Genomic DNA, 23,604 nt, shown 5'->3' with positions numbered 1-23,604 from the left:
CACGTACATTCCCCGGTACTGGTTTAAGTCAAGCAGAAAACTCTTGGCTGGATAGCCAATTTTCATTATCTTTATTCTTCCGCACATTGTCAAGATAAAAAGTTAGTGACGCATCATCCCAAAGTAATGCCGTTACATTGTTTTTATTGGTTCTGCTGTTGGGTCAAAACCAATAATGGTTACAGCGAGCCGTTTGGTAAATGTAAAAAAAATATTGTCAATTATTTTAATATTTGATATGGATAACAAAAATAAAATCTTATTTAAGATGTGGTAACAATTTTAAGATGTATGAAAGAATGTTTTAAGACATTTTAATACCAATTGAGGCCTCAGTTTACATTGAAGAATTCAATGCCTTTAAAGACTTTTTAAGGAACTGCTGTAACTCTGGTAGATATAGATACTTTTTTATGATTAAAAAACAATGGCTATGCAAAACGTGACGGCATGGTTCAGTAGGAAATATAGATAGGAGCTGTACAATTTTACCCAGATTGGTTCCGATGGTCAACTGTTGTTCTTAAAACTATTATATCCTATTTATCCATTTATTTATTTGCCTACAAACAAGTGTTGAATATTAACAAATACCACACACTTAAACATTCATAGCCTGTTAAGATGCTTGTCTCCTGATTTTGGTTGCTATTATTATTTAATATTTAATTATGGAACAAGATTTGAAAAGGAGATATGAAACAAAACAACATCAAAAAAAGTAATTAAACTATATCTGGCCATTGTTAACCAATACACCGAAAGTGCTTCAATCTAGAACTAGAAATTAGTGCCAGCATGTGAACCAAGAAATGCCTCCGATTTTGTCTTAGACGCTTTGATACATTTTCAAAAGTTGGAAAGGAAACAAATAAAGGTTTGGGACAGAGGTTATTCTAGCATTTTCTGTTAGATTATGTTGCAAACGCCCATCAAAGAACTTTCAGGACATGGCATCTGTTAGAATAAAGAGTTAAATTTGGTAATAGACTCTGATGCCACTAACTTAAAAACATAGGAATCTTTGCATCATAAATAATTGTTACTTTCCTGAGTAAGATGCATTTTATTTAAACTCAAAACTGTCAAACATGGAGAATCTCAGATGTCTAATAATATTTCTAAAAAGGGGAGATTCCTTGAGATATCATTTTGCTTTGTGTCTTTTCTAGTTGGAAATATTGGATCCATTCAAACTTCATGTTTTCCAAAAGTCATTCAATCACAGGATAAAAAGTCATGTTAAAGTGATCTAGTCTGGGTTGTAGAAATGGAGGAAAGCAAAGCAGAAAGGAAACCTGGACTCAGCAGAATAAAGACACCAAAAAAGTCAAATAGCTTAACTCCACAATTTCTAACACTTAACTGCAGCTTAGTTTCGGTTCAAAATGTAATTGTTGTTCATTGCCGGCTCAGATAAGCTCAATAACCGCTTCAGTTTAGTAAAAGGTTTGACTTTTCCCAGCGCTTACCATCTTCCTTCTCGTCGAACACTGGTCTCTTTGAAGAACTGTTGGCTCCCATCCTCTTCTTCCACTTGCCCCAGTGAAACATTGATGCTCAAATTGCATTCCTCGCCTCTTGGAGAGAAACTACAGCTCTGCGTTAGACACCCTCCGCCTAGGAAACAGACAGCCTTGCATTTCACTCCGTCTGGTTTGGGGGATGTTTCTGTTTATCTGTCCGGGTCCTTTTCCTGCCGGTAATCTGAAGCAGCGCGAGTAAATGAGAACAATTTTCTTTAAAAAAAAAAAAAAAAAAAAGAAGAAGAAGGAGAAAAAGAAGTATTTAGAGATGAGATGGGAGGGCGTGCAGCGGGGAGGAGTGTTGATGTGTTGTGGATCAGACAGTTTTCTGGAAGTTGGATGTTCAAACAGTGAGTGGATGTTTGTTGCGCTCAGCTGTTTTCCGCAGACAGACCAATGCGCTTCTGTTTCATCTCTGCTGCTGCTGCGAGAAGAAGCTGCCTCAAGTTACCTGAAAGCACACAGGAAGCAGATTTAAATACTTTAAAAATAAAATCCTTTGTCAAAATTATACCTTTTAAAACATAACTTGAAAACAACTGGCAAAACGAAACTTTATATATAAAGCGTAAAATGTATCAATATATATGATAAACAAGTTGTTTACTATATATATATATATATATATATATATATACATATACTTATTACTTACTTTATTGTATGTCTTGTACCATGTCCGTTGGTTGTGCTGTTCTTTTTATATCTTTTTGCAGGTGATGAAGCAGACTGAAAATGTTTTATCGTTATCTCCGTTTTATCTCCCCTTTCTTTCCTCTTTTCTCCTTTTTTTCTCAGTTTTTCCTTTCCTGTTCTACTTACATTGCAGTGTCCATATAATCCATAATACTCCCTGCATAATTATAATAAAGCTATTTATATGCCGAAATCACGCAGATCACTATGGTGATAGCCGTAATGCTCCACCTGTGAAAGTAAAATCTGTTTGGCTCTTTTTGGCTTCAACACAATTATTCTAATTGCCACATTGCCAGACTGGACACTGTAAAAAAAAAAAAAAGGTATCTATACATTACTCTATTAATTATTTTTCTTCCTACTTCTGACTTCTACTCATTACGTTTTCACACATGTAACGGTACTTTCTATTCCTTACATTTTTAAAACAAGTGTTACTCTTTACTCTTAGCTATGGTTTAATGTTCATATTCACATCTAGTGAAAACTAGTGTAATTGGATCAGTAATATAATGCAAACACTCATTGGTTAGCCAAAGGAAATCATCAGAAGCGAGCAACTGCAAACGTGTATTGTCTATGCCATGCTACAATGTATGATTCAGAGAAAGATGTTGACATGTCTAAAAGGTCTGACACGGGCGAGAGCGTATCGGGAGTAGTTTTTGGAGCACATACTTTTTCACTTTTACTTGAGTAAAGAGGTCAAGTTGATACTTAAACTTTTACCAGAGGGTTTTTAAACTGCAGTATCTATACTTCTACTTCAGTAACATATGTGTGTTCTTTTGACACCACTGATTTTATATATATATATATATATATATATATATATATATATATATATATATATATATATATATATATATATATATATATATATATATATATATATATATATATATATATATATATATGTGTGTGTGTGTGTGTGTGTTTTGGGGGGGGGGGTGGTTAGTTGATAGATAGGTATTTTCTTGTTAGTTTAAATATTATCAGGTGGTACTATAACTATCCTTTTTTTAGAACTATAGCTTGTTTGTGTTCTGTGTGACTGGGCATTTCTGTTATTTTTAATTATTTATTTATTTATTTTTCATTACTGGATGATAACAATGTTCCTACTATTATTATCTAAGTAAGCTATTGAGACTTTTATTTAGAAAACATAGAGGCCATTAGCAGGAAGTCATATCTCACTAAGTTTCCTAACTGGACGTTCATTTGCAGGGCTGGCTCACTGACTGGTTAAACACACACCAGCCAGGAGAGCTGGCTGCTACTTTATGTAGATTTAGATCCCAGAGAAGGAGACGCCCTGTTCATCTCAATAATAATGAAAATGTTTTAATTCAGTCCATTTATTTATTTTCAAAGGTAAATTGATTAAGGACGGTTTTGGCCTAACATTGTAAGGTGTATTAGCTTCAGATTTGATTTCTTTGGATCCTGTTAATTTTGTCAAACTGATCATGATAACAGGCAGATAAACGAACGCATGTTTTTGTATTTAAAACGATATGAAACAGATAAACATAAAGTTTTTTTTTTCTTCTATTTGAAGGTTTAGCTCCTCCCACGTCTGCCTGACCGGGTTCTTGACCGGCGGGCAGTAAAGGAACTGTCAACGCAAAAGTCTGCGTGTCGGCAACAATTTTTACATAAAACAATGAACAGTTTGAAATTCAATTCAATTCAGTTTATTTATATAGCGCCAATTCACAACACATGTCATCTCAAGGCACTTTATAGTTTAACCAGATAATACAGTCAAATTGATTCAAAGTTTTCTATCTAAGGAAAACCAGTTGATTGCATCGACTTATTGACTTGAATGCAATCCCTCACACTAAGCATGCCTGTAGCAACAGTAGAGAGGAAAAACTCCCTTTTAACAGGAATAAACCTCAAGCACAACCAGGCTCAGTGTGAGCAGCCATCTGCTAAGGCCCACTGGGGTTCAAGGAAACAGAAGCAGAGATACAAAAAGCAGCTGTAAAAGGCGGCCCCGTCCAGGAAACACACAGCCAGGCAGACGAGCTCCGAGCCAGCTCCCATGTCAGAGGATGAGAAGAGCACATCCAGCCAATCACAGTCAGAGAAACAGGACTACACTAGAAAAACAGGCCGTTCTCCAACATCTATAAACAAAGGTGTTGATGGCAGCAGCACAGCTGATATTTCTCTCCAGGATGGTGTCACAGCCAAGCAGGAACAGATGAGGCGGCTCACGGTTCCGCTAATAAAGAATAAATCACATGCCACCTGGGCGCCTTTAAAAAAAAACAAGAGTACAAATGTATTTGCTTTGCAATATATATTCATTTTACCCAGTTTCTACCTCTGTCATTTAAATAACATGCTGCTGTCATTTTACACATCTCTGATTTTGCTGCTATTTTCTAATATCCATTACTGTAAAAATGTCCATGGCTATATAACGGTTATTTATTCTCCAGGTGCAGTTTTTTTTTTATATTATTAGAACACTTCACCGTACAGTATTTTATTAATCTGTTATCGCTATTCTTATACATTTTTCTAAGGTCCATATTTGTGTGACAATATTTTTCTATAAACTTTTTGCTGCTGGAAACACCAGAATTTCCCTATTGTTGAACAATAAATGGATTTTCCATTCTATTTCTATACTAGTCAGTAATATATTATTAGTTAGGGTCAGTTCTATATTTATATAGAACAGTAAATTTACTGTCATATGTTTATATTACTGTTTATATATATATATATACACTCACCGGCCACTTTATTAGGTACACCTGTCCAACTGCTCATTAACACTTAATTTCTAAGCAGCCAATCACATGGCAGCAACTCAGTGCATTTAGGCATGTAGACATGGTCAAGACAATCTCCTGCAGTTCAAAGCGAGCATCAGTAGGGGGAAGAAAGGTGATTTGAGTGACTTTGAACGTGGCATGATTGTTGGTGCCAGAAGGGCTGGTCTGAGTATTTCAGAAACTGCTGATCTACTGGGATTTTCACGCACAACCATCTCTAGGGTTTACAGAGAATGGTCCGAAAAAGAAAAATCATCCAGTGAGCGGCAGTTCTGTGGGCGGAAATGCCTTGTTGATGCCAGAGGTCAGAGGAGAATGGCCAGACTGGTTGGAGCTGATAGAAGGGCAACAGTGACTCAAATAACCACCCGTTACAACCAAGGTGGGCAGAAGAGCATCTCTGAACGCACAGTACGTCGAACTTTGAGGCAGATGGGCTACAGCAGCAGAAGACCACACCGGGTGCCACTCCTTTCAGCTAAGAACAGGAAACTGAGGCTACAATTTGCACAAGCTCATGAAAATTGGACAATAGAAGATTGGAAAAACGTTGCCTGGTCTGATGAGTCTCGATTTCTGCTGCTACATTCGGATGGTAGGGTCAGAATTTGGCGTCTACAACATGAAAGCATGGATCCATCCTGCCTTGTATCAACGGTTCAGGCTGGTGGTGGTGGTGTCATGGTGTGGGGAATATTTTCTTGGCACTCTTTGGGCCCCTTGGTACCAATTGAGCATCGTTGCAACGCCACAGCCTACCTGAGTATTGTTGCTGACCATGTCCATCCCTTTATGACCACAATGTACCCAACTTCTGATGGCTACTTTCAGCAGGATAATGCGCCATGTCATAAAGCTGGAATCATCTCAGACTGGTTTCTTGAACATGACAATGAGTTCACTGTACTCAAATGGCCTCCACAGTCACCAGATCTCAATCCAATAGAGCATCTTTGGGATGTGGTGGAACGGGAGATTCGCATCATGGATGTGCAGCCGACAAATCTGCGGCAACTGTGTGATGCCATCATGTCAATATGGACCAAACTCCCTGAGGAATGCTTCCAGCACCTTGTTGAATCTATGCCATGAAGAATTGAGGCAGTTCTAAAGGCAAAAGGGGGTCCAACCCGTTACTAGCATGGGGAAACCTTTTTAAATTGGGCGGGTGGGGTTTTATTATATATATTTATATATTATATATATATAAAAAACTTTTTTTTAAAATGTCATGATGGGTTCACTAAAAGGGGAACCCAAAAAAAAATGCAGAACACCATGAGGGGAACAAGGATAAAATTTTTAACCATTTTAAATTTATGGAAAAGGGCACAAAGAATTTTTTTTGGTTCAGGTGCGGGGCCTTGGGTTTTTCTGGTTCCCCGGAGTCGGGTTTTGGAAGGGACAGTTCATTTTAGTGTTTCCAACGAGGTTTGTTTTTCCTTTAAATTTTAAATGATTTTTACCTTGAGGGTTTTTGAGGTTAGTTTGGGAGAGCCCACTTTTGGGTTTCTGGAGAAGAGTTCTTTCAGCGATTTCCGTTTGGGCTGCTTCAGCTTTCTCACGTCCTAATTTAAAAGGGAACCCCTTTGGGTTTTGGGGGTTTTCCAGCTCTAGTCCAAAAGCTGTTTGGGGGGGTTTCCCTCTGGGGAATCTTCGGTTTTGGGGCTTAAAGGGCCCGGTTGGGAAAGGTTAGCTTTTCCTGAGTTTTCCACAAGGGGGGCCCACGGGGTTTCGGGGAAAACATTTTAAAAGGGGTTAAAAACCCAAAAGGGGATTAAAGGGGGGGAGTCATAAAAAATTTATCTGGGATCTAGGGTTTAAAGCGCTGAAAAACTGGAAAAAAACCATTTGGGGCGTTGGGAAAGGGGTTCTAAAGGGACGTTTAAAAGTGGTGGTTTCCTTTGATGATCTTTGGACGAGCTCCCAGCTGTTGCGGGAAAGGCTCCCTCAGGGGACCCCACGGCGGCTCTGGGGGGAAAAAGGGGTTGGAATTTCCCCAAAGCCCCCAAAAACAGTACCCCCCCCCCCAAGGGGACCCCCCCGGGCCCGGCCCCGGAAAGGGGTTTGATGGGAAAGGAAACCCGCTGTACTCCTCGTTTAAGGGGCTGGAAAGGAGGATGTACGGGGCCTGGAACCCATGGCGATCCCCCTTTCCGTACCCTTTCCCAGTCGACGAGGGGTACTCCCAACCCGGGGGAAAACCTCGTGACAGGAGTCCACGTTTGGGGGCAAAAACCGTAAAGGGGGCCGGATGACCTTTTTTTGACCCCCAGGGTTGGGGGGTTTGGGGGAGTCGGACGGTGGGCACAGAGGGCTCGGGGGAAAAGGGCAGGTTTTGATCTGAGACACTTTGGGAAGGAAGGGTGGATTCGGGGGGGGGAATAAAGGTTAGTTGAAGAGGGGAGGGGCTAAAAGGGTTGGGGTCGAGTGACCCTTTTGGGTTTCCCGATAAAATTCTGGGGGGAGGGGTTTTCGGGGACATTCCCCCTCAAGGGGATGTTTTTCGAGGTGGACAGCCTTTACCTCTCCCCCTCGGTTTTTTAATAGGGGGGGGGGGGGAAACGTCTCTGGCGCGGCGAAGGTTTTTTTGGACTCCGACCCCCGGGTTTTGAGAGTGGGAGGGTTTCCCTTTCCAGACCCCTTTGACAACGGGGGGATTTTTGGGGGTTAAAGGACTGCAAAAAAATTTCTTCTCGTCTGGGGGGGAAAAAAAAAAAAGAGGTGGTTGAAAAGGCGGGGGACTGCCCTAAATTGGGGGTTTTGTCCAGTAGATAAAGATTTGGGGGGGTTTATGAGGGGTATTTATCCAGGGAAGAAATTGGCTCCGGCCCCGGGGGGTTTTTTGACGTGGGGGCACCCGAAGGGTGGATTCCAATTGCTGTTTCATACGCTCGGGTTTTGCCATTCGATTGGGGGTGAAAAAACCAGAGGTGAAGGGGGGGGTTTGAAAGCCGGAGAGGGAAACAAAAAAGCCCCCCGCCCGGGGAGATAAAACGGGGGGCCCCTCTGTCCGAGGGATTTTTGGGGGAATCCCGTTTTTTAAACGGGAAAAATGTTTGATGAGAAGCTGGGCCTGTCGGGAAGGGCCTTTTGGGAAAGGGTTTTTTGAGGGGAAATAAGATGGAAAGACTTCGGGAAAAAGGGGCCCCAAAAAAATTTGGGAATATGGGGGGAAAATCCCTCGGAAAATTAGGGGGGCCCGGTTTGACGAAATCAATGGCGATAGGGACCCAAGGCGCAAAAGGGGGGAACGGGAAAAATTTGGTTTGAAGCGGGGCCCAGAAGGAGGTTGGTTGGGGCCCTTTGTTCCCGGGTCACATGTGGGGCAAGCCAATCACATACCCCTTTAAAATTTCCTTTTGTGGAGAGGGGGGCCACCAGAACCCGCTGGAATGAGGGGCTACAGCCCCTATGATTTCCTGGGTGAGAGGGGAATTTTGGGGGGCATGCATCCCTGGTTTAGACGGGCCCTTTTTCCCAAATTTAAACAAATTTTTTAAAGGGCCCCTTTAACCTTAATTGGCGGGGGGGCCCGGGGGCTAGTTTTTATTAAAAAAAAAATTTCCCCCTATTACCACCCCCCCTTTGTACAAACCAAAAAGAAACAAAAAACATTAAATTTCCCAAATTACCCCCCATTAAACAAAATAATTCCTCAACCTTTTTTTCCCCCCCTTCTTGTGGAATAATAAATTAACAAAGGGGGAAAAAAATTCCCATTTCCCAAATTTTTTTCCCCCTATTAACCACCCCCCTTTTTCCTTTCCCCCAACAAAAAAAACCATTCCCCCCCTCCCCAAGATTTTTTAAACCCCGGTTTTTTGGGGGGGTGGCCCCCCTTTAATTTTGTTGGGGAAGAAATTGGGGTGAGAAAGAAAGGGGAATCCTTTTGTAAATGAGTCCGGGAAAATTAGGGGCGCTTCCAAACAACCACCCCCAGGGGAATTTCTGAAGCACCACCTAAGGGGAAAATCCCTTACCCGGGTTTTTCAAGGGTTAAATGGGGGGGGTTGTTTAAAAAAAACCAATGTTTTATTTTTCAAAGGGCGTTTTGTGGGTTGGGAGGCCCCTTCAAAAAAGGGGGGGTTTGCGGTGGGCCCCGGGGGAAAGAAGGGGGTTTGATAGGAAGGCGTCGGGCGTGTTTCTGTAAAACCAACATAGTGTTGCAAAAAAACCCCACTTTTGGGGTTGTTTGGGGTTTTTAAAAGGGGTTTTTAAAACGGCCTTAATTTTGTTGGGTTTTTAACCTGGCCGCCTTGGGGCACATACCCCAAAAAAAAGGGGTTTGAAAAAAGGGGAGGGAAAGACCTCGGCTTTCACAAAACCGGGGTTGTTTTCCAAGAGTTTTCGGTAAAGAAAGGGTGGAAGGGTTTCGGTTCTGGGGATTTTTTTGGAAAAAAGTAAGGATGGTATGTCTTCAATGTACCAAAAACAAACCCATTGAGAAAGTCTGAGAACATTTTTTCGGGGGCCCGGGGAAAGTGGGGGGAGCGTTAGTTACCCCAAAAGGGGAATAAATTTAGATTTTTCAAAATTTGGGCCCCAAGGGTTTTTTAAAGGCAGTTTTTCCATTGGGCGCCTTTCAGGGGTTTTTAAGGGGGAGGATAATCCCGTTTGTAGACCAGTTTGGAAAAAAAAAGTAGCCCCCTGTACGGGTTCAAAAGCAAAAGGAAAGGGGGGGGCAGTGGATATTTTTTTTTAATAGTAATTTTTTTAAAAAAACCCCTCAAATGGGTTAAATACAGGGTTTCTCGGGGGAACCCTCCTTCCCCCCTACGAAAAAGGGAATCCGGCCCCCCCCCAAGGGAAATTTTGGATGAAGGGCGAATTATACCGGAAAGTTTAATGATTCGTTGATGTTTTTTTTTCCTTTTAGTTTCCCTCTGGGTTTGGGGAAAATGTTTTTCAGTCTGTGCAAAGCTAAAGGGGGCACCAGGTAAAATTTTTCAATGGCGCAATCTTTTTGGTCTGGTGGATTTAGGGGGGGTCGCCTTAAACCTTACTGAAAACCCGGGGGGCAAGATAAATGGACTCAGAAGGAACTGAAAAAGGGCAGGAGAGCCCAATTCCCCCCCACCTCTAGGGAACCCCCCCAAAGGGGGGGCACCCAGAACAAAGGGCGGGTTCTCGGCCCTGAGATGGCCATGTTTCCCAGGTGGGGTTAAAGTCCAGTTAATGTGGGATTATGCTTCCCCAAAACCCAATTCGAAACCGGAGAAACCGCGGGGAAAAAATTGCAGAGGGAAAAAAAAAAAAAAAAAAATGTTTTGTCTCTGGTGGTTCCCTTGACAAAAAGTAGCTCGAGGGGCTGGGGTTTGGGGGTGGGAAAAACTTGATGGAGTTTTTTTTTCCGTCAATAGGGGGGAATACATGAGAGGCTGAAAACAGAGGAAGGGTTTTTTAAATTTTGGGGATTTTGCGGGACGAGGTTAGAAATCGTTTGGGGTTTTTTTCACAGCCTGAGTGGGATGAAGAAAGGGGAAGGAAGGAAAGGTTTGGTTAGCCGGGAAAAGCTTTGGCAGGAAAGGGCAACGTCGAGGGGGATTTTTTTAGGTTTTTTTGGCCCCCCCCCAAAATTCCCCCAGTTTCCTCTGGGGGGGCCCCGGGCCCTTTTGATTTACCGGGCGGGAAAAGCAATGAATTTTGCCCCCTCTCCCCAAGAAGATCCCTTTTAGTTTGCTTGGGGAAAAAGGCCCTTTTTTCTCTCCTCGGGAAAGTGGGGCCTTTGGTGTGTCCCCCTGCAGGGGGTTGGGAAATTTCCCTTTCGCCCGAATAAAGAGGGCCTAAAACAGGAAAACTTTTAGGCCCGGGGAAAACTTGGGCCCTTGGAAAGGGCAGTGCTCTGTGGGAGGGAAAAAACAAACGTCACGTTTTTTGTGGGGGAAAGAAAAAAAGTTTTCCCCTGCTTTCTTTAAAACAAATTTCGGGTTTGGATTTATTTTTCCAATCTAAGGGGAGAGGCGGGAAAATTTAAATTTTTCGGGGTTTGGGGGTTTCGTCGGGGGGGTTGCGAGCTCATTTTAATGTGCTTGTTTAATGCCTAAAAAAGGGTTTCCCTTTAAGGGGGTTTTGGTTCCAAACCGGGAAAGCTGCCGCTTTAACCCGGGGGTTAAGGGGATAATTCAGCCACCAAGATTTTCCCCTTTTTAAAGGTTAAAAAAAGAGCTCTTAAAATTCAATAGTTTGGTCAGTTTTTTGGGGTTGGGAAAAACCTTGGGTAAATTCAAAAAAGAAATAGATTTAGAAAAAACATTTTTAAGCTATGGGTTCAGCGGCAAATTTCCCCTTTGGGCCCTTTCAAAGGTCTTCTGTTTAACTGCGGAAAAAGGGAAAAGGTTATCTTTTTGGGATCCGGGGAAAAAAACACCCGGGGGGGGTTTTCTGAAAAAACCCAAAACCGACATTGAAAAAAAAAACCCTTTGAAATTTCTTTCATGTTACCAAAAAAAATCTTTCTGGGGAGATAGGACGGAACTCTGAGGGACGCCCACTGCGGGTTTGACCTCGGGGGTGGAAGGGGCCCCGGAAAGGGGTTGGGGTTTCAGTTTTAGCGCTTTTTGTTTAATTTCCCAAAGCTCTTTTGGGTTTTGGTTTTAGGGAGTGTAAAACTAGACGGTATAACTCACGGGGGTTTTTGGGTTTTGTCCCTAAAATTTGGGGGCCTCCTCCCTTCCTCCAGTCGAAGGGTGAGGGATCTGGGGGGCCTTAAAATTTGGGGTTTTGCAGTGTTCTTGTAATGATGGGTTCACAAAAAAGCGCCCCAAGAATGCAAAAACACCACTGACGGACAAAGGGGTTAAAAAAGTTTAACAGTTTTTTTTATGGACAAGCAACAGAAATTTTACGGGTTTTCAGGTGGGGGGCCCGGGGGTTCTTTTTTCCCACGGAGTCGGGGGTAGAGGGACGTTCAGTTAGTGTTCCCAAACAGGGTTTGATTTCCTAAAGGTTTATTTGATTTTCCTTGAGGGTTTTTTTGAGGTTATTTTTTGGGAGGTCATTTGTTGGTTCTGGAAAAGAGTTCTTCAGCAGGGGTCGTTTTCCCTTTCCCGGTTCACTTTTTAATTTTAACCCACCCCCTTGGTTTTGGGGGTTTTTAAACCCTTTTGTCCGGGAGCTGCTTGGAGGTTCTCTGTGAATCTTCAGGTTTGGCTCTGAGGGTCGGCTCGGCAGGTTAGCTCTTCCTGAGCTTTCACAGAGGAGGCACAGGTTTCCTGGAAAACAGATACAAGGGTTAGAATCCAAGCTGGATTCAAGAGTCATAGAATTACTCTGAGGATCTAGGCTTAAGCGCTGACCAACTGGAACAACACTGCGGCGTTGAGGCAAGGTCTGAAGACAGCTTAAGTAGTGGATCCTCTGATGATCTTGACGAGCTGCAGCTGTGCAGGAGGCTCCCTCAGAGGATCCACGGCGGACTCTGCTGGAGAAAGGTGGAATTTCTCCAGCTCCCAACATTCAAGGCTGCACTTTAAAAAAAGATTAAATTGTCCAGAGAGCTGTTCCAAACGAAATTTCTTTTTGTTTTACACCAAATGACAAATAAAATCTAAGTCTAAGTCTATTTAATGATGCCTAACTCAAAGTAGATATTAATACTTTTATTACTATTAATAATTATTATTTAGCGCCACTGTATTACTTAAGAATAAAAACAGTTATTATAGCTTAACTTAAATTACCAAAAAAGCAACAACAACAAAAATATTCAAGCTATGCATTAAATATTGCCATTTTTGCCCTCCATAGTTTGCCATAGGCGCTGTTTTGTTGAACTCGTTGTCATGGTTACACCTTTACCATGGTTACAGCTTCTTGGGAGAAGCTCCCGAAAGTTAGCTTACTTTTTCAAAATATATGCAAGACTGGTTTCCGGTGATTGGGTATCTTTTTTATTGACTTTTTGAGTACAGCGACTGAAATGGTAAGCGAAGAAATACGACATTTATTTAGTTACTAACTCGACAGTTTATGCTAGCTAGGTGAAATCCAGTTAGCTTGCGTCAAACTTTTAACGGGAAAAGAAAAAAAAAAGTCACCAACAAATGAGGCGTTTGAACGCGGTTTGATCCAGAATGACCTCTTCAATGACTTCCATTGAGGAGGCCGTTGAAACACCGCAAAGTTTCGGGAACAAGGAGCTGAACGTAGTGAGGAAACACAGCGAGCCCACTTCCACAGAGATGCTTTGTCTGCGGAGATCCAACCTCACATGTGTTCCTGATTGGGTGCTGAAAAACAGCCTCCTTACGGTCAGTCCGCTACTGATGCATTCCTCTGCTTCACACCGCCTCTTTATAATAACAGGAATCCTGTTACTCCTCAGTATCTGTGTCTGGAGGGAAATCAGATTTCCAGCATTCCTGGACCAATGTTCTGCAGCTTGCCTCAGCTGCAGTGGCTGAACCTCAGAAACAACCTCATTACATCCCTTCCAGCTGACATAGGGTCACACAGGTCAGAGCCTACAGCATTCCTCTATAAGAGCTGTAGTTTAAAAGGAAATGCTGTTTTTTTTTTTTACATTGGCCCCTTGATTTTACCATGTTCTACTCACCCATATGAGTTTTGTGTCATTTGGAGCTGTTCTGAAGGTATTCCGTTATATCCAAGTAACGTCTTCCTATGGGCAACGACTTTAAGGCACAAACTAAACTGTTCATAATGTATTCTTTATGCTACGCCAGCATTCATAACATGTAGGCGAATGACTGTCCCCCAGACATCTGCAGTTATATTTCTTATATTTATATGTTTTAAAAACAAAGCATTTTTGTGCTTAAATAGCATTGCTTCATTAGGAGAGTGCTGCTAATACACAGAAAACTAGACATAAGGTAGGCGAACATAAACCAGTCTGCTGTGCTCAATGTTCATATGTTCAAGAGGTAAGAGCAATTAAATAACCTATATTATATTTAAAAAGTGTGCAGTTGACGAAAAGTTTGCTAAGAAACGTATGCCCAGCTCTTTTTTTTTTTTTTTTTTATTCACTGCAGCTGTTAAATCAATGCACCCTTTAAAAAGTACAGCTTACATCCATAAGTTAAATCCATGAACTTTTTAGACACTGTTTAACAGTTCATATAAGACTTCACCATACTCTTCTCAATCCCACCATTTCCTTCCCATCCTTCCCAGCTCTGAACGTCCTGAGCAGAACTAAAAAAAAGCAGAAATGTGAGCGTTTAAAAAGTGATGGTGCGGAGTTGAGCCAGACCAAGTGAAGCAAGTGGAAGAGGGACACAACTTCTGTTGAGTGTCGTGCAAACATTTCTAACTGCCTAAGTTTTCCAAAAGTGTTAATTAAAAGTAAATTTAGAGGCCAATTGGTTTGGATATTTGTAATTATTTTTGGAAACTATGAAGCCCGAAAAGCTTTATCCCCCCCAGAGGATGAAAACCCTTCAAGTTCATGACAAAATCTGTCCAGAATAGGTTTCTTTCATTAATGATTTTTAGAAAGTCCCTGTAGTAAAGTAATTAGCCGTCATTATACACAAGGTTTGTCCATTGATCTTCGTTTATATTTAATCTAAACCCTTTTTACTGATTCCTTAAAAGTATAATTCACATTAATTTTCTTTATTAAGTCCCAAAAAGGGATATGGGATTACTTTATGATGCTTAACCTGTAATTCTGATCATGCAGGTCTCTGAGAAATCTTGTACTTGAAGCCAATCCGATCTCAGAGCTTCCAGCAGAGCTGGGTGAGTTCATTTCGCTCACATGAAATCATGAGCAGTATTTCAATCCTTGAGACCAAAATTTTCTCTTTTGTTTTATTTCTGTCTCAAATGAAGCTCCTTTCTGATTTATCTTAGTTAATGAACACATAGTAGGGGGTTCAAAAGTTCCTCCTTTTTTTTCTTAAAACCGATCAATCAGGTTTTTTTCTTTATATCCAGTGGCACTCAGCAAATTGCACACAATCATATAGCAGTACTCAGATCTGTGGGGAACTTGGAGCTAAGTGTATTGCACAGGGGCACATCAACACATGAGGAAGCTAGAAATTAATCCACAACTTTTGGATTGTAAAACTGCTCATCCCACTGAGCCAGAGCTGCTTCTCTGCTGCTTTTGAATTTAAAACCAGTGTGAGCTCATACCTACTTCGTTTGCTTTGCAGGCAGAGTGATTACACTGAGAGGCCTGAACCTGAGGGACTGCCCCATTCGTTTTCCTCCTAAAGAGGTTTTGCATCAGGGATGCCGCAGCATCTTGCAGTACCTGAGGACCGTTCTGGCCCAGAGAGAAGCTACAGAGAGGAAGAGTCTTCCAGGTGAATCAAAGGCACCTTAGCACAGCTCATGCTCCCTAACCATCTGCTCTTTGTCAAAGACAGGACGGCTGGGAACAAAAATAGCTCCCTGCCCTGGTACCACTTCACTAGCGTGACTTGTGTTCCCTTGGAGACAGCTTGTGCCGCTCGCCTCACTCCCTCTCCAATTTTTTTCACCTTCTTCTCACTATCCAGCTTCCAGCTCTGTAATATTTTTAGCAGGGTGGAAAATGATCGATTACCAGTGGGTTCTAAACAGGAGCGCTCTGTAACTGAGCTCGGCAGCCCCAGACAGCCCTCCACAGGAGATGCAGCTGATGCACAATGAGCAAAGTCAGACTTGATGGGATCATTTCTCTCCCAGTTTACAAGGTTATTCATTGAGGCGGAGCTCCAGTCTTCAGAAAAGCTGTTCTTATTAACTGTTAAAGGGTCAGAATGACAGCCTAGTATCGTCTACCTAAATTGGAGCCTTCATTTGCACATTGTTTAATCATCAAGATTTTTTAGTTTTGCTCCCTGTTTACACCAGAAATCAATGAGTTATTGCCAGCATGGTCTGCTCCAAGAATACACTCATAGCTGCCATTCTTGTTTATTTGGCAGCTGAGGAGCAGCTCCAGCTGTTAGAGCTGACAGAGTCCAGCGCGGAGGACCAGGATGAGTCAGCGGACGAGGCCGGGCTGCAGAGGTTCAGGGAGCTCAAAGACAAGCTGAATGCGCTGGAAGAAGCAGAGATGGCATCGATAGCAAACAGTGAGCGACAGTCTCAACTTCTTCCTGCAGATAAAAGGTGGGTAGAAGTTTAGAAATGGGATGAATCAAGTAATTTGGCATAAAGTCACATCCAAAAGCATTTATAGTTTACTTTCCACACTTAAGTCCCATTTAGGACAATCACACTAATGTGGCCATCACTGGCCCAGTCCCAATACCTGCACTTCTGCCCTTGCATACTTCAATTGTGCGTTCCACTGAGGGTCCGAGTGAGTAGTGTCTTTCGATTCTTCAGAGGCCTTTGGCCCTTCATCCATACCTGAGCTAAGCACTCATCTAAACAGTTTGGTGAAGTTTTTTCCCCACAAATCACAGCCGCATGTGACATTTGAGACAAAAAAAAATCAGAAACATTGTGATGATCCAGCTGCCGTGCCGTTTGATTATGATAAACATAAAGCCTCCTGTAAATCATCCACAAATCAATAATCAAAACTTTTTGTTCTCTTAATTTATATTCAATCAATAAATCTCCACAAACTTCTGCTTTATTTAACATCTGTTGGATAATTTGTAACAGTTAGTCAATGTTCATCAAAGACTGGTGAGTAAGGGAGCAGTTTTTGATTTATAGAATGTTAATGGTAATTTTGGAATAACTGACCAAGCTAAATAATCATAACCTAAAATGTACTAAATCATAACATTAGTGTCATGATGGGGTCCTAAAATTTGCCCACATGCAGAACACCACACAGAGGCAGGGTTAAAGTTAACCAGTTCATTGGAGAATACAACCAGAGAGACAAACATTGAACCCAGAGGGACAAACTAAGGGGATTCCCAGCAGGGGAGAATACAGCGGTCTAGGGAAACTCGGAGCGATTAAACAAGGGATTCTCTGTGGGATAAAAATCCGTCTGGAAAAACTCAGACCTATCTAGTGGGGATTCTTAGCGGGGGGAAATCCAGCGGTCTGGTGAACCGGAACCTCTAGAGGGGAGGTAACAGAGATGAGTTCATGGTCCATAGGAAAAATGATACTTGGCAGATTAATGGTTTGTAATGACTCACATAACAGTGTTCCTGGTTGATCCTTGGGTCCTGTTTGTGGGGGTATTGACCAGAAATGGTTGAACTTGTTGGAGGGCGGACAAGGCAGACTAGAGATGGGTCCAGAGGAGCAGACTGCCACAGGGTTTTCCAGAGGGAGGCTTGAACAGATCTGGTGAAGGTTTTCCCTTACTCAGTGTGACTTGAATATTTCCCTCCAAGGGGGGAGAAGGACCAGGCATATCCAGCGGATCAGAAGGGTATCCTACCGGAAAACAAAGAGACAAAAGGCAAAGCTTAGACTCAGAGAGACAAGGCATTAATTAGACTCAGCTAATCTCAGTTTGGCTAGACTACCCGATACTGGCAAATGCACTGGCGCCAAGGTGTTGACAGTAAACTGCTCTTATACTCCTCTGGTAATGACCCAACAAGCCGCAGGTGAGGAGGAAGAAAACCCAGAAGCTACCCTCCAAGCCAGAACGTGGAAAGGGCACCACCTGGAGGTGGAGGGAGAGACTAAAAGAAAACACAAAAACAAACCCCACAAACAGAACCCTAACAATTACAAAACATGCAAAGCCATTCCTTAACCCTTTAATGCAACTAATCGAGATCACTCTGTTTAAAATCATCCCACTTTCCATCAAGATTTTTAAATGAGCACATAGTTTCTACATTGACAGTATAAATTACAAAATATTTTATATTTTGATATAAATATTTATTTTTAGCAGTAAAATTACAAAAACAGGGACAGGTTTTTCTCACTTTAGCTGTCTCCATTAGAAGAACTTCAACACAAACACCTCACATCAAGTGTTGGCCCAGTGGTGGACAGCTGATCATTTGGGCTCGTTTTGCACAGGCATCACAATGTGGATCTTGCCATTACAGATTAGACCATGAACTCCTCCGTATGGCAAAGCCTTTTAGATTCAAACTGGAGGAAATCCATCTGACAGTTTAAACTGGGTCTTCCTCAGACAACAAGCCAGAACACAGCAGCAAATCTACAACAGAATAGCTAAAATGTATTAAACCAAATAAAAAAAAAAGAATAATTCAGATTTTTTTTAATGGTCAAGTCAATCTGTCCTAGGTGAAGAGAAACATCTGCACTTCTTAAGCAGCTGAAGGAACAGAGAGTAGTGAAAAGGGAGGGATTTGGATCATGGGGTTTACTTAGTTTTTTTTTTTTTTACTAACAGCTGTTCCATAGTTGTTTTATTATGGTTTATCAAGGAGTAACATCGCGTTAAACAAAAATCATTTTAGTAGCTGTTAAAGACTACCAAGGATCCTTAGACTATAAAATATCCCTTACTGACAGCATTTCAAGATAAATCTTAGAATTCCTTGAATTCTTAAATTTATTATAGAATTTTACCTTAATAGAAGTTATTTACAAAGCACATTACTGTGGTGGCAGAGCAGTGGCAGATAAATAAACAATACTGACACAGATTAAAGAATCTTTACATAAATGTCAAATGTTGCTGGGTTCCTGGTCATGTAGGTATAAATGGAAATGAATGAGCAGACAAATGATTTTATAAAAGTACCTTATGGGAAAGGAGAAGCTAAGAAGATAATTAAAAAAGAAAAAAATGGCAAGATGGGAGGGAAAAAAATAAAAGTGAAAGGAAATATTATATTGTGCAGAAATCTATTAATGTAAAGGATGTGACTAGAAAGAAGCGAAGAGAAAAGAATATTTTGACTAGAATAAAATTTGATCATACTGGGTTAAACACAACATTATTTATATTCAGTTAAAGTCAAACTGATGAATGTTTAGTCTGTAAAATAACAGAATATGTAGAACATAGAACAAGATAAGCCAGATAGGAAGAAAGTGGAATCTTAAAGGTTTAATTGGAACAACTGGAGAGGGGATTAAAGAAACACAGGATGCTGTTATATAATATCTTAGAAATATATCATCATAGGATTAAATAGATATTAGTTATTTAAATATTATAGTTTGTTAGCAGTATGCACCTAAATGTTAAGGTTGCAATCCGTCATTAAAGCAATAGAAGAAGAACCTTGGCTTTTCTTTCTTCCCACCAAATGTTCTCTGGCCGGGCATCCTGCTTACATTGTTGCTATGGGTCTGGTCCATAAACATTAATTTTGTGTGTTTTGTGTGTCTTTGCAGCTCGTTTCCATTTTGCCGCTCTCTATTTTCTGTGATTGTAGCATTTCTCAGTGGCAGCATTTGTTTTCTTTGCATGTGTTTTGTGTGTCTATTTTTTCGTGTTTTCAATTCTCATTTTTATCTTTGGGATAGTCTTTTTGTTTACCGCAAGAGATGCAAATTATAATAAACGCAGGAAATCTGCTAATAGTAAGTTATGGTTAGGCCTGTCAAATATATACATTTGTGAATGACATTATCTGAACACATTTTATGGCTCCAGACCTCTTCCTCCCTGGATCCCTTCTAAAATAGGTCTCCGTTAGTTTAAGTTAGAGTTCAAGTTTTCAGTTGCCGTGAATTCTAAATCATATCTGCTGTCTGATATAGTTTTTATTGCTTGATCACTTTGTACCCAGTGTTCAATCCAAGGGGTGTACTGCATGAAGGCAAAGACTGCTACACCACAGCAATGACAAAAAGTTAAATGTACCACCTGTAAGATCTGCACGCCACCATATTGGCTTTTTCTATTGATTTTTAGGTTAGTAGTTGTTTATCTGTGAAAAATGACAAGTCATTCTCTAAAATATGATAATTTCAGCTAGAGAAGAGGCTAGGAAATGTGTTTTTTAGCTACTTATTAGATCTTCATTTAGCTGGATTACTTACACCTGGCTGGACGTGACTGCAACTATTGAGCCTGGCTTTGTAAAACAGTTAAAGTCAGGCTGCACTGCTCACGATAGGTTGAGCCCAACTTTATCTCTTTTTCTGGACTTTTTAAAATTCAGCTTATGTGAAGCAGGCCTCATATGTAGGTAATCAAGCTAAATAGAGAGAGGCTGTGAGGTCAGTCACAGATTAATTGAGTCAGCAAATAATAATGGATCCACTAAAAGCATCAATAGCCTAGATACATATTTCCTAATCAATTCTGTAAATGGAAAACATAACTTAAGGAGGCGCTTGTCATTTTCCCAAATTAATTTTCACATGTATGAAACTGACAACTAAAAGATTGATGTGCTTATTGCCTTAACATTCAGTCCCTCTGTGGTGTAGTGGTTTAAGCCTCAGCAGGGAATCCCAGTGAAGTCATGAATGGCATCTAATATAAAAACTTGTCAAGCAGCACAAATGATCCTTTGCTTCTTTTTTTATTATGTCTTATCAATTTTCATACACAACTAATAGGACTGTCAGAAGGTCAAAATTAAATATAAGAAAATTTGTAAACGGGTCAAATCTGGATAAAATGTTGAACATAATGTACTAATGAGAGAAGCTGCATGGTGTCGTAATTCATCTTCTTACTTTATTTAGGTCTTAAAAAGAAGATTATATGGCTGGAATGGGGGCCATATCCCCAGAATTGATGCCAGCAGAAAATCTGGTCAACCAGGAGACATCTTGTTCCACCTCTGTGTTTAGCATGGCTGTCCTCATAGCAAAGAGAGAGAAGTCTTTTCTACTTTCTAGGTATTTCTAACACATTGCTTGTGTTATTTTTATGCAGTCACAGCGAGGAGCAGCTGGATCTGTTGTCACAGCAGAGAACTGTAATTCTGAAGGACTTACTTGAGGAAGGAGCTAGATAACCATTTCTTTTCTATGACATTCTCCACAGGAGGGAGCAGAAATAACTATTTTCCAAAGCTATCATCTCTGAGCAGTGATGTAACAATACATTCAGCTTTTGTTTTGTCTTGTTTCTTTTTATTGTTTTTTTTTTTTAGGAAAGGTTCATCTACGAAGGTTGGCATATTTCCTGAGCTTTATCAGTGTGGCTCTCAGTACCGCAGGTCAGAACAGAGAGGAGAAGCTGCACAGAGAGAGCTGAGAAAGAAACAGGCTCCGTTGGTGAAGGAGAAAAAGTGTGCTGATGTCACCTTCTGTTTGCTCAAATTTTACTCACTTTAGACTTCATGCTCTTAGTTTTACATTAAGAATCTGATTTAGATAGAGGACATTTTCTTTTGTTGTTGTTGCAGGGACGCTCATGAAAAGTGCTGTAAACAAGCCAAAATAAGAGGAAGACAAAGAAAGGTTCAGGTATGTGTGAGATCCAGAAAATCTACTTTCACCTGTCTACCACCAGGGGGCACTATCCCTCCATCTTCTGTTTTGGATACTTGTGATGCTGCGAGTTTACTAGAACCTGTGGAGATATCTAGGCCCCTACTGATTAGAACACTACTTAGATTACACGATTAGATTAGATTCTCCAGTATTCTCCGACATAGATTTCTATATCTTTTGAATTTTATCATCAGCAGTGTGGGGTTAAGCATTTTGCTCAGGAACCCAGAGTGGAGCCTGTGGGCATCGAACCGGATACCCGCAACCTTCTCAGAGCACAAGCGCACAGCTCTAACCACTAGGCCAACACTCCCCACTATTGGAGGATTTTCAAACATGAACGAATTGTTTAAGATCATGCTACCTGTCAAAGTCCAGCCTTGGATGAGTATTTAAACAACAGCATTGTCAGTTGCAGTCATCTCCATAGTGGCTGTAATACAGACAGCTACAGGAGATCCTTTCTTCCATTTTAGAAAAAAAAGGTATTCTTATTAAATACTAGTTAAATCAACCTAATTTAAAATGGCTTTGCATTTCTTTGTTGACTGATAGATGTCAAACTCCAGGCTCTGTGATTGTCTGAATGTCTGAACAATAGGAGCTGGTTTTGGCTCTTAAACCTAAACACAGCCTTTCAAAATAGTGTATTTGTTCACAGCTTATTTAAGGTTTTAAAAGAAGGTCTTGAACTCTTATTACTTAGGAATACACTCTGTATTTACTCAGGTGTGATACTAAAATATGATTGACAAATTGAAACATGTAAATGTCACAAAAAAAATCAAAAACAAGAAGTCTGTAAGAAGGTAAAGATAAAAAGTAAAATTTAAGTTGATTGTTTTCAGTGACTTGGCCATCAGCTAATTATAAGTTAACCCTTTTATATGCAGAATATTTAAACTGAGCTCGTCAAAATCTGTGGAAATTATCACTATAACAGCAGAAATAAAGTTGGATTATATCCCAGCATGAGTCAATTGTGTTGCTGCTCTCTGTCCACATCTTTGGTTTGCAGCTTTTCTTTAGGTTTTCCAACCATAAAGTGGCTCCTTTATACATGGAAGCTCTGCAATCCAAATTCAGACAATACAATCTATCTATTACAGGAAACATATTCCAAACGTCATCTAGAGGGCAGCACAGGACCTTCACAGGAGCAGGTGTTTCGCTTGACTGCAGAGGTGCAACAGGACAGGTAGAGTCAAGAAAAAAATAATCCTGTCCCCAAGATCCTGTACCTGGGTTAATGTTTGAATAGGAACTAGGCATGATGGTTAGTATTAGTAAGCCATAATGCTGTGTCATTATGTTAATAATTATGCAGCGCATGGTCTGGGATGCAAGGACCCACAGAAAAGAGGTTTGCATTGGTTAAAATGGCAGAGACATCTGGTGGACAAAAAGAGGCTGTGCACACCTCAAATTTAAGTTTTCTGTTTTGTTTTGTTTTTTGTAAACCAGAATTTCTCTTTAAAAACAGTACATAGAGTTAGATTTCCCAGCTGGTGCTCTGTTTTTACTCATAAAATACTTCTCAGCATTTTGCTGTTCATCATTATACTGTATTATCTCAGAAACATTCAAATACCCTGTCCTTTGACTCATTTTGATCTGTTTGTCAACTTTAGATCTGCTTGGAAGCCGGAGCAGAAAATCTTTACTCCGGTCAAGAGGATGCCAGAGAAACGCATGAATCCCAGAAGCACTATGACCCAGCAGAGAGCTGTTACAGAGGAGGATGTGGAAGAGGTTAGCACCCAGAGCTATGATCCGCAGAAACCATCTGTACTGAATTCAGATTTCATTGATCTAATTTTTTACCTCTGCCTGACCAACAGATCAGGAAGTTACAACAACTACGTCTTGAAAGGAAAAACATGGGAAGATATTTTAAAAAGCCTTTCACCATCTACAGCCCAAACAGCTGGCCCAACATCCTGTTCAAGTGACTGGGATCACTTACTCCATGCTTGAGTTTTAGGCATTTAAAGACACTGGAAATTACTTTAATAAACTGTTCCATCATTAATGGCCAAAATAATCCTTTTTTTTTTAATAAATATTCGAAGTCCTCTTGTTTTATGTACATTTTACATCTTATGTTCACAACACAGCTTCTCCGTTTTACAATCTGTGTATGGTTTGAATGTGGAGATCCATTGGAATTCATTCACAAAGTCTATTTAGCTAAAGGGCAATTATCCATAGCACACAAACAAGTCCACCTATGAATAACTCAAAAACACCCATGACTAAATGAAGGGGTTGGGAGTGGCCTACCAAAGTCTGGACCT

General features: G+C 40.8%; 2 protein-coding genes across 3 annotated transcripts in view; one reads left to right on the top strand and one right to left on the bottom strand.

The window, feature by feature from the left end:
* The window catches only part of LOC119792733 (serine/threonine-protein kinase 32C-like), a 139,865-nt gene extending 137,920 nt beyond the window's left edge, over nt 1-1,945 (bottom strand). Inside the window, exon 1 of the mRNA XM_038299494.1 lies at nt 1,473-1,945. Within this exon, the coding sequence (XP_038155422.1) occupies nt 1,473-1,554 (82 nt within the window). The 5' untranslated portion in view covers nt 1,555-1,945. The remainder of the gene's footprint in view (nt 1-1,472) is intronic.
* A 10,861-nt stretch (nt 1,946-12,806) lies between these two features.
* LOC119792744 (leucine-rich repeat-containing protein 27-like) lies at nt 12,807-23,348 on the top strand. 2 transcript variants are annotated; one of them, XM_038299506.1, is made up of 10 exons: nt 12,807-13,278; nt 13,353-13,483; nt 14,679-14,737; nt 15,160-15,312; nt 15,919-16,105; nt 20,965-21,102; nt 21,220-21,280; nt 22,417-22,505; nt 22,939-23,059; nt 23,149-23,348. In XM_038299506.1, exons 1-10 carry the CDS (start codon nt 13,102-13,104, stop codon nt 23,257-23,259), a joined length of 1,227 nt encoding a protein of 408 aa, XP_038155434.1. In that variant the 5' UTR covers nt 12,807-13,101; the 3' UTR covers nt 23,260-23,348. The 2 variants fall into 2 exon arrangements, with proteins under 2 accessions (XP_038155434.1, XP_038155435.1); XM_038299507.1 differs by lacking the exon at nt 20,965-21,102.
* The last annotated feature ends 256 nt before the right edge of the window (nt 23,349-23,604 follow it).

This window comes from Cyprinodon tularosa, unplaced genomic scaffold, assembly GCF_016077235.1.
Source record: "Cyprinodon tularosa strain WSP-4 unplaced genomic scaffold, ASM1607723v1 ctg43, whole genome shotgun sequence".
Lineage (NCBI taxonomy): Eukaryota > Metazoa > Chordata > Actinopteri > Cyprinodontiformes > Cyprinodontidae > Cyprinodon > Cyprinodon tularosa.
The sequence above is the reverse complement of the archived record's forward strand: the minus strand, read 5'-3'. Positions and strand labels throughout refer to the sequence as shown.

Coding starts and splice junctions, on each gene's coding strand:
- LOC119792744 (XM_038299506.1), top strand. CDS start 13,102: ATGACCTCTTCAATGACTTCCATTGAGGAGGCCGTTGAAACACCGCAA. Junction 14,738..15,159: donor AGAGCTTCCAGCAGAGCTGG/GTGAGTTCATTT, acceptor TTTGCTTTGCAG/GCAGAGTGATTACACTGAGA. Junction 22,506..22,938: donor GCAGAGGTGCAACAGGACAG/GTAGAGTCAAGA, acceptor TGTCAACTTTAG/ATCTGCTTGGAAGCCGGAGC.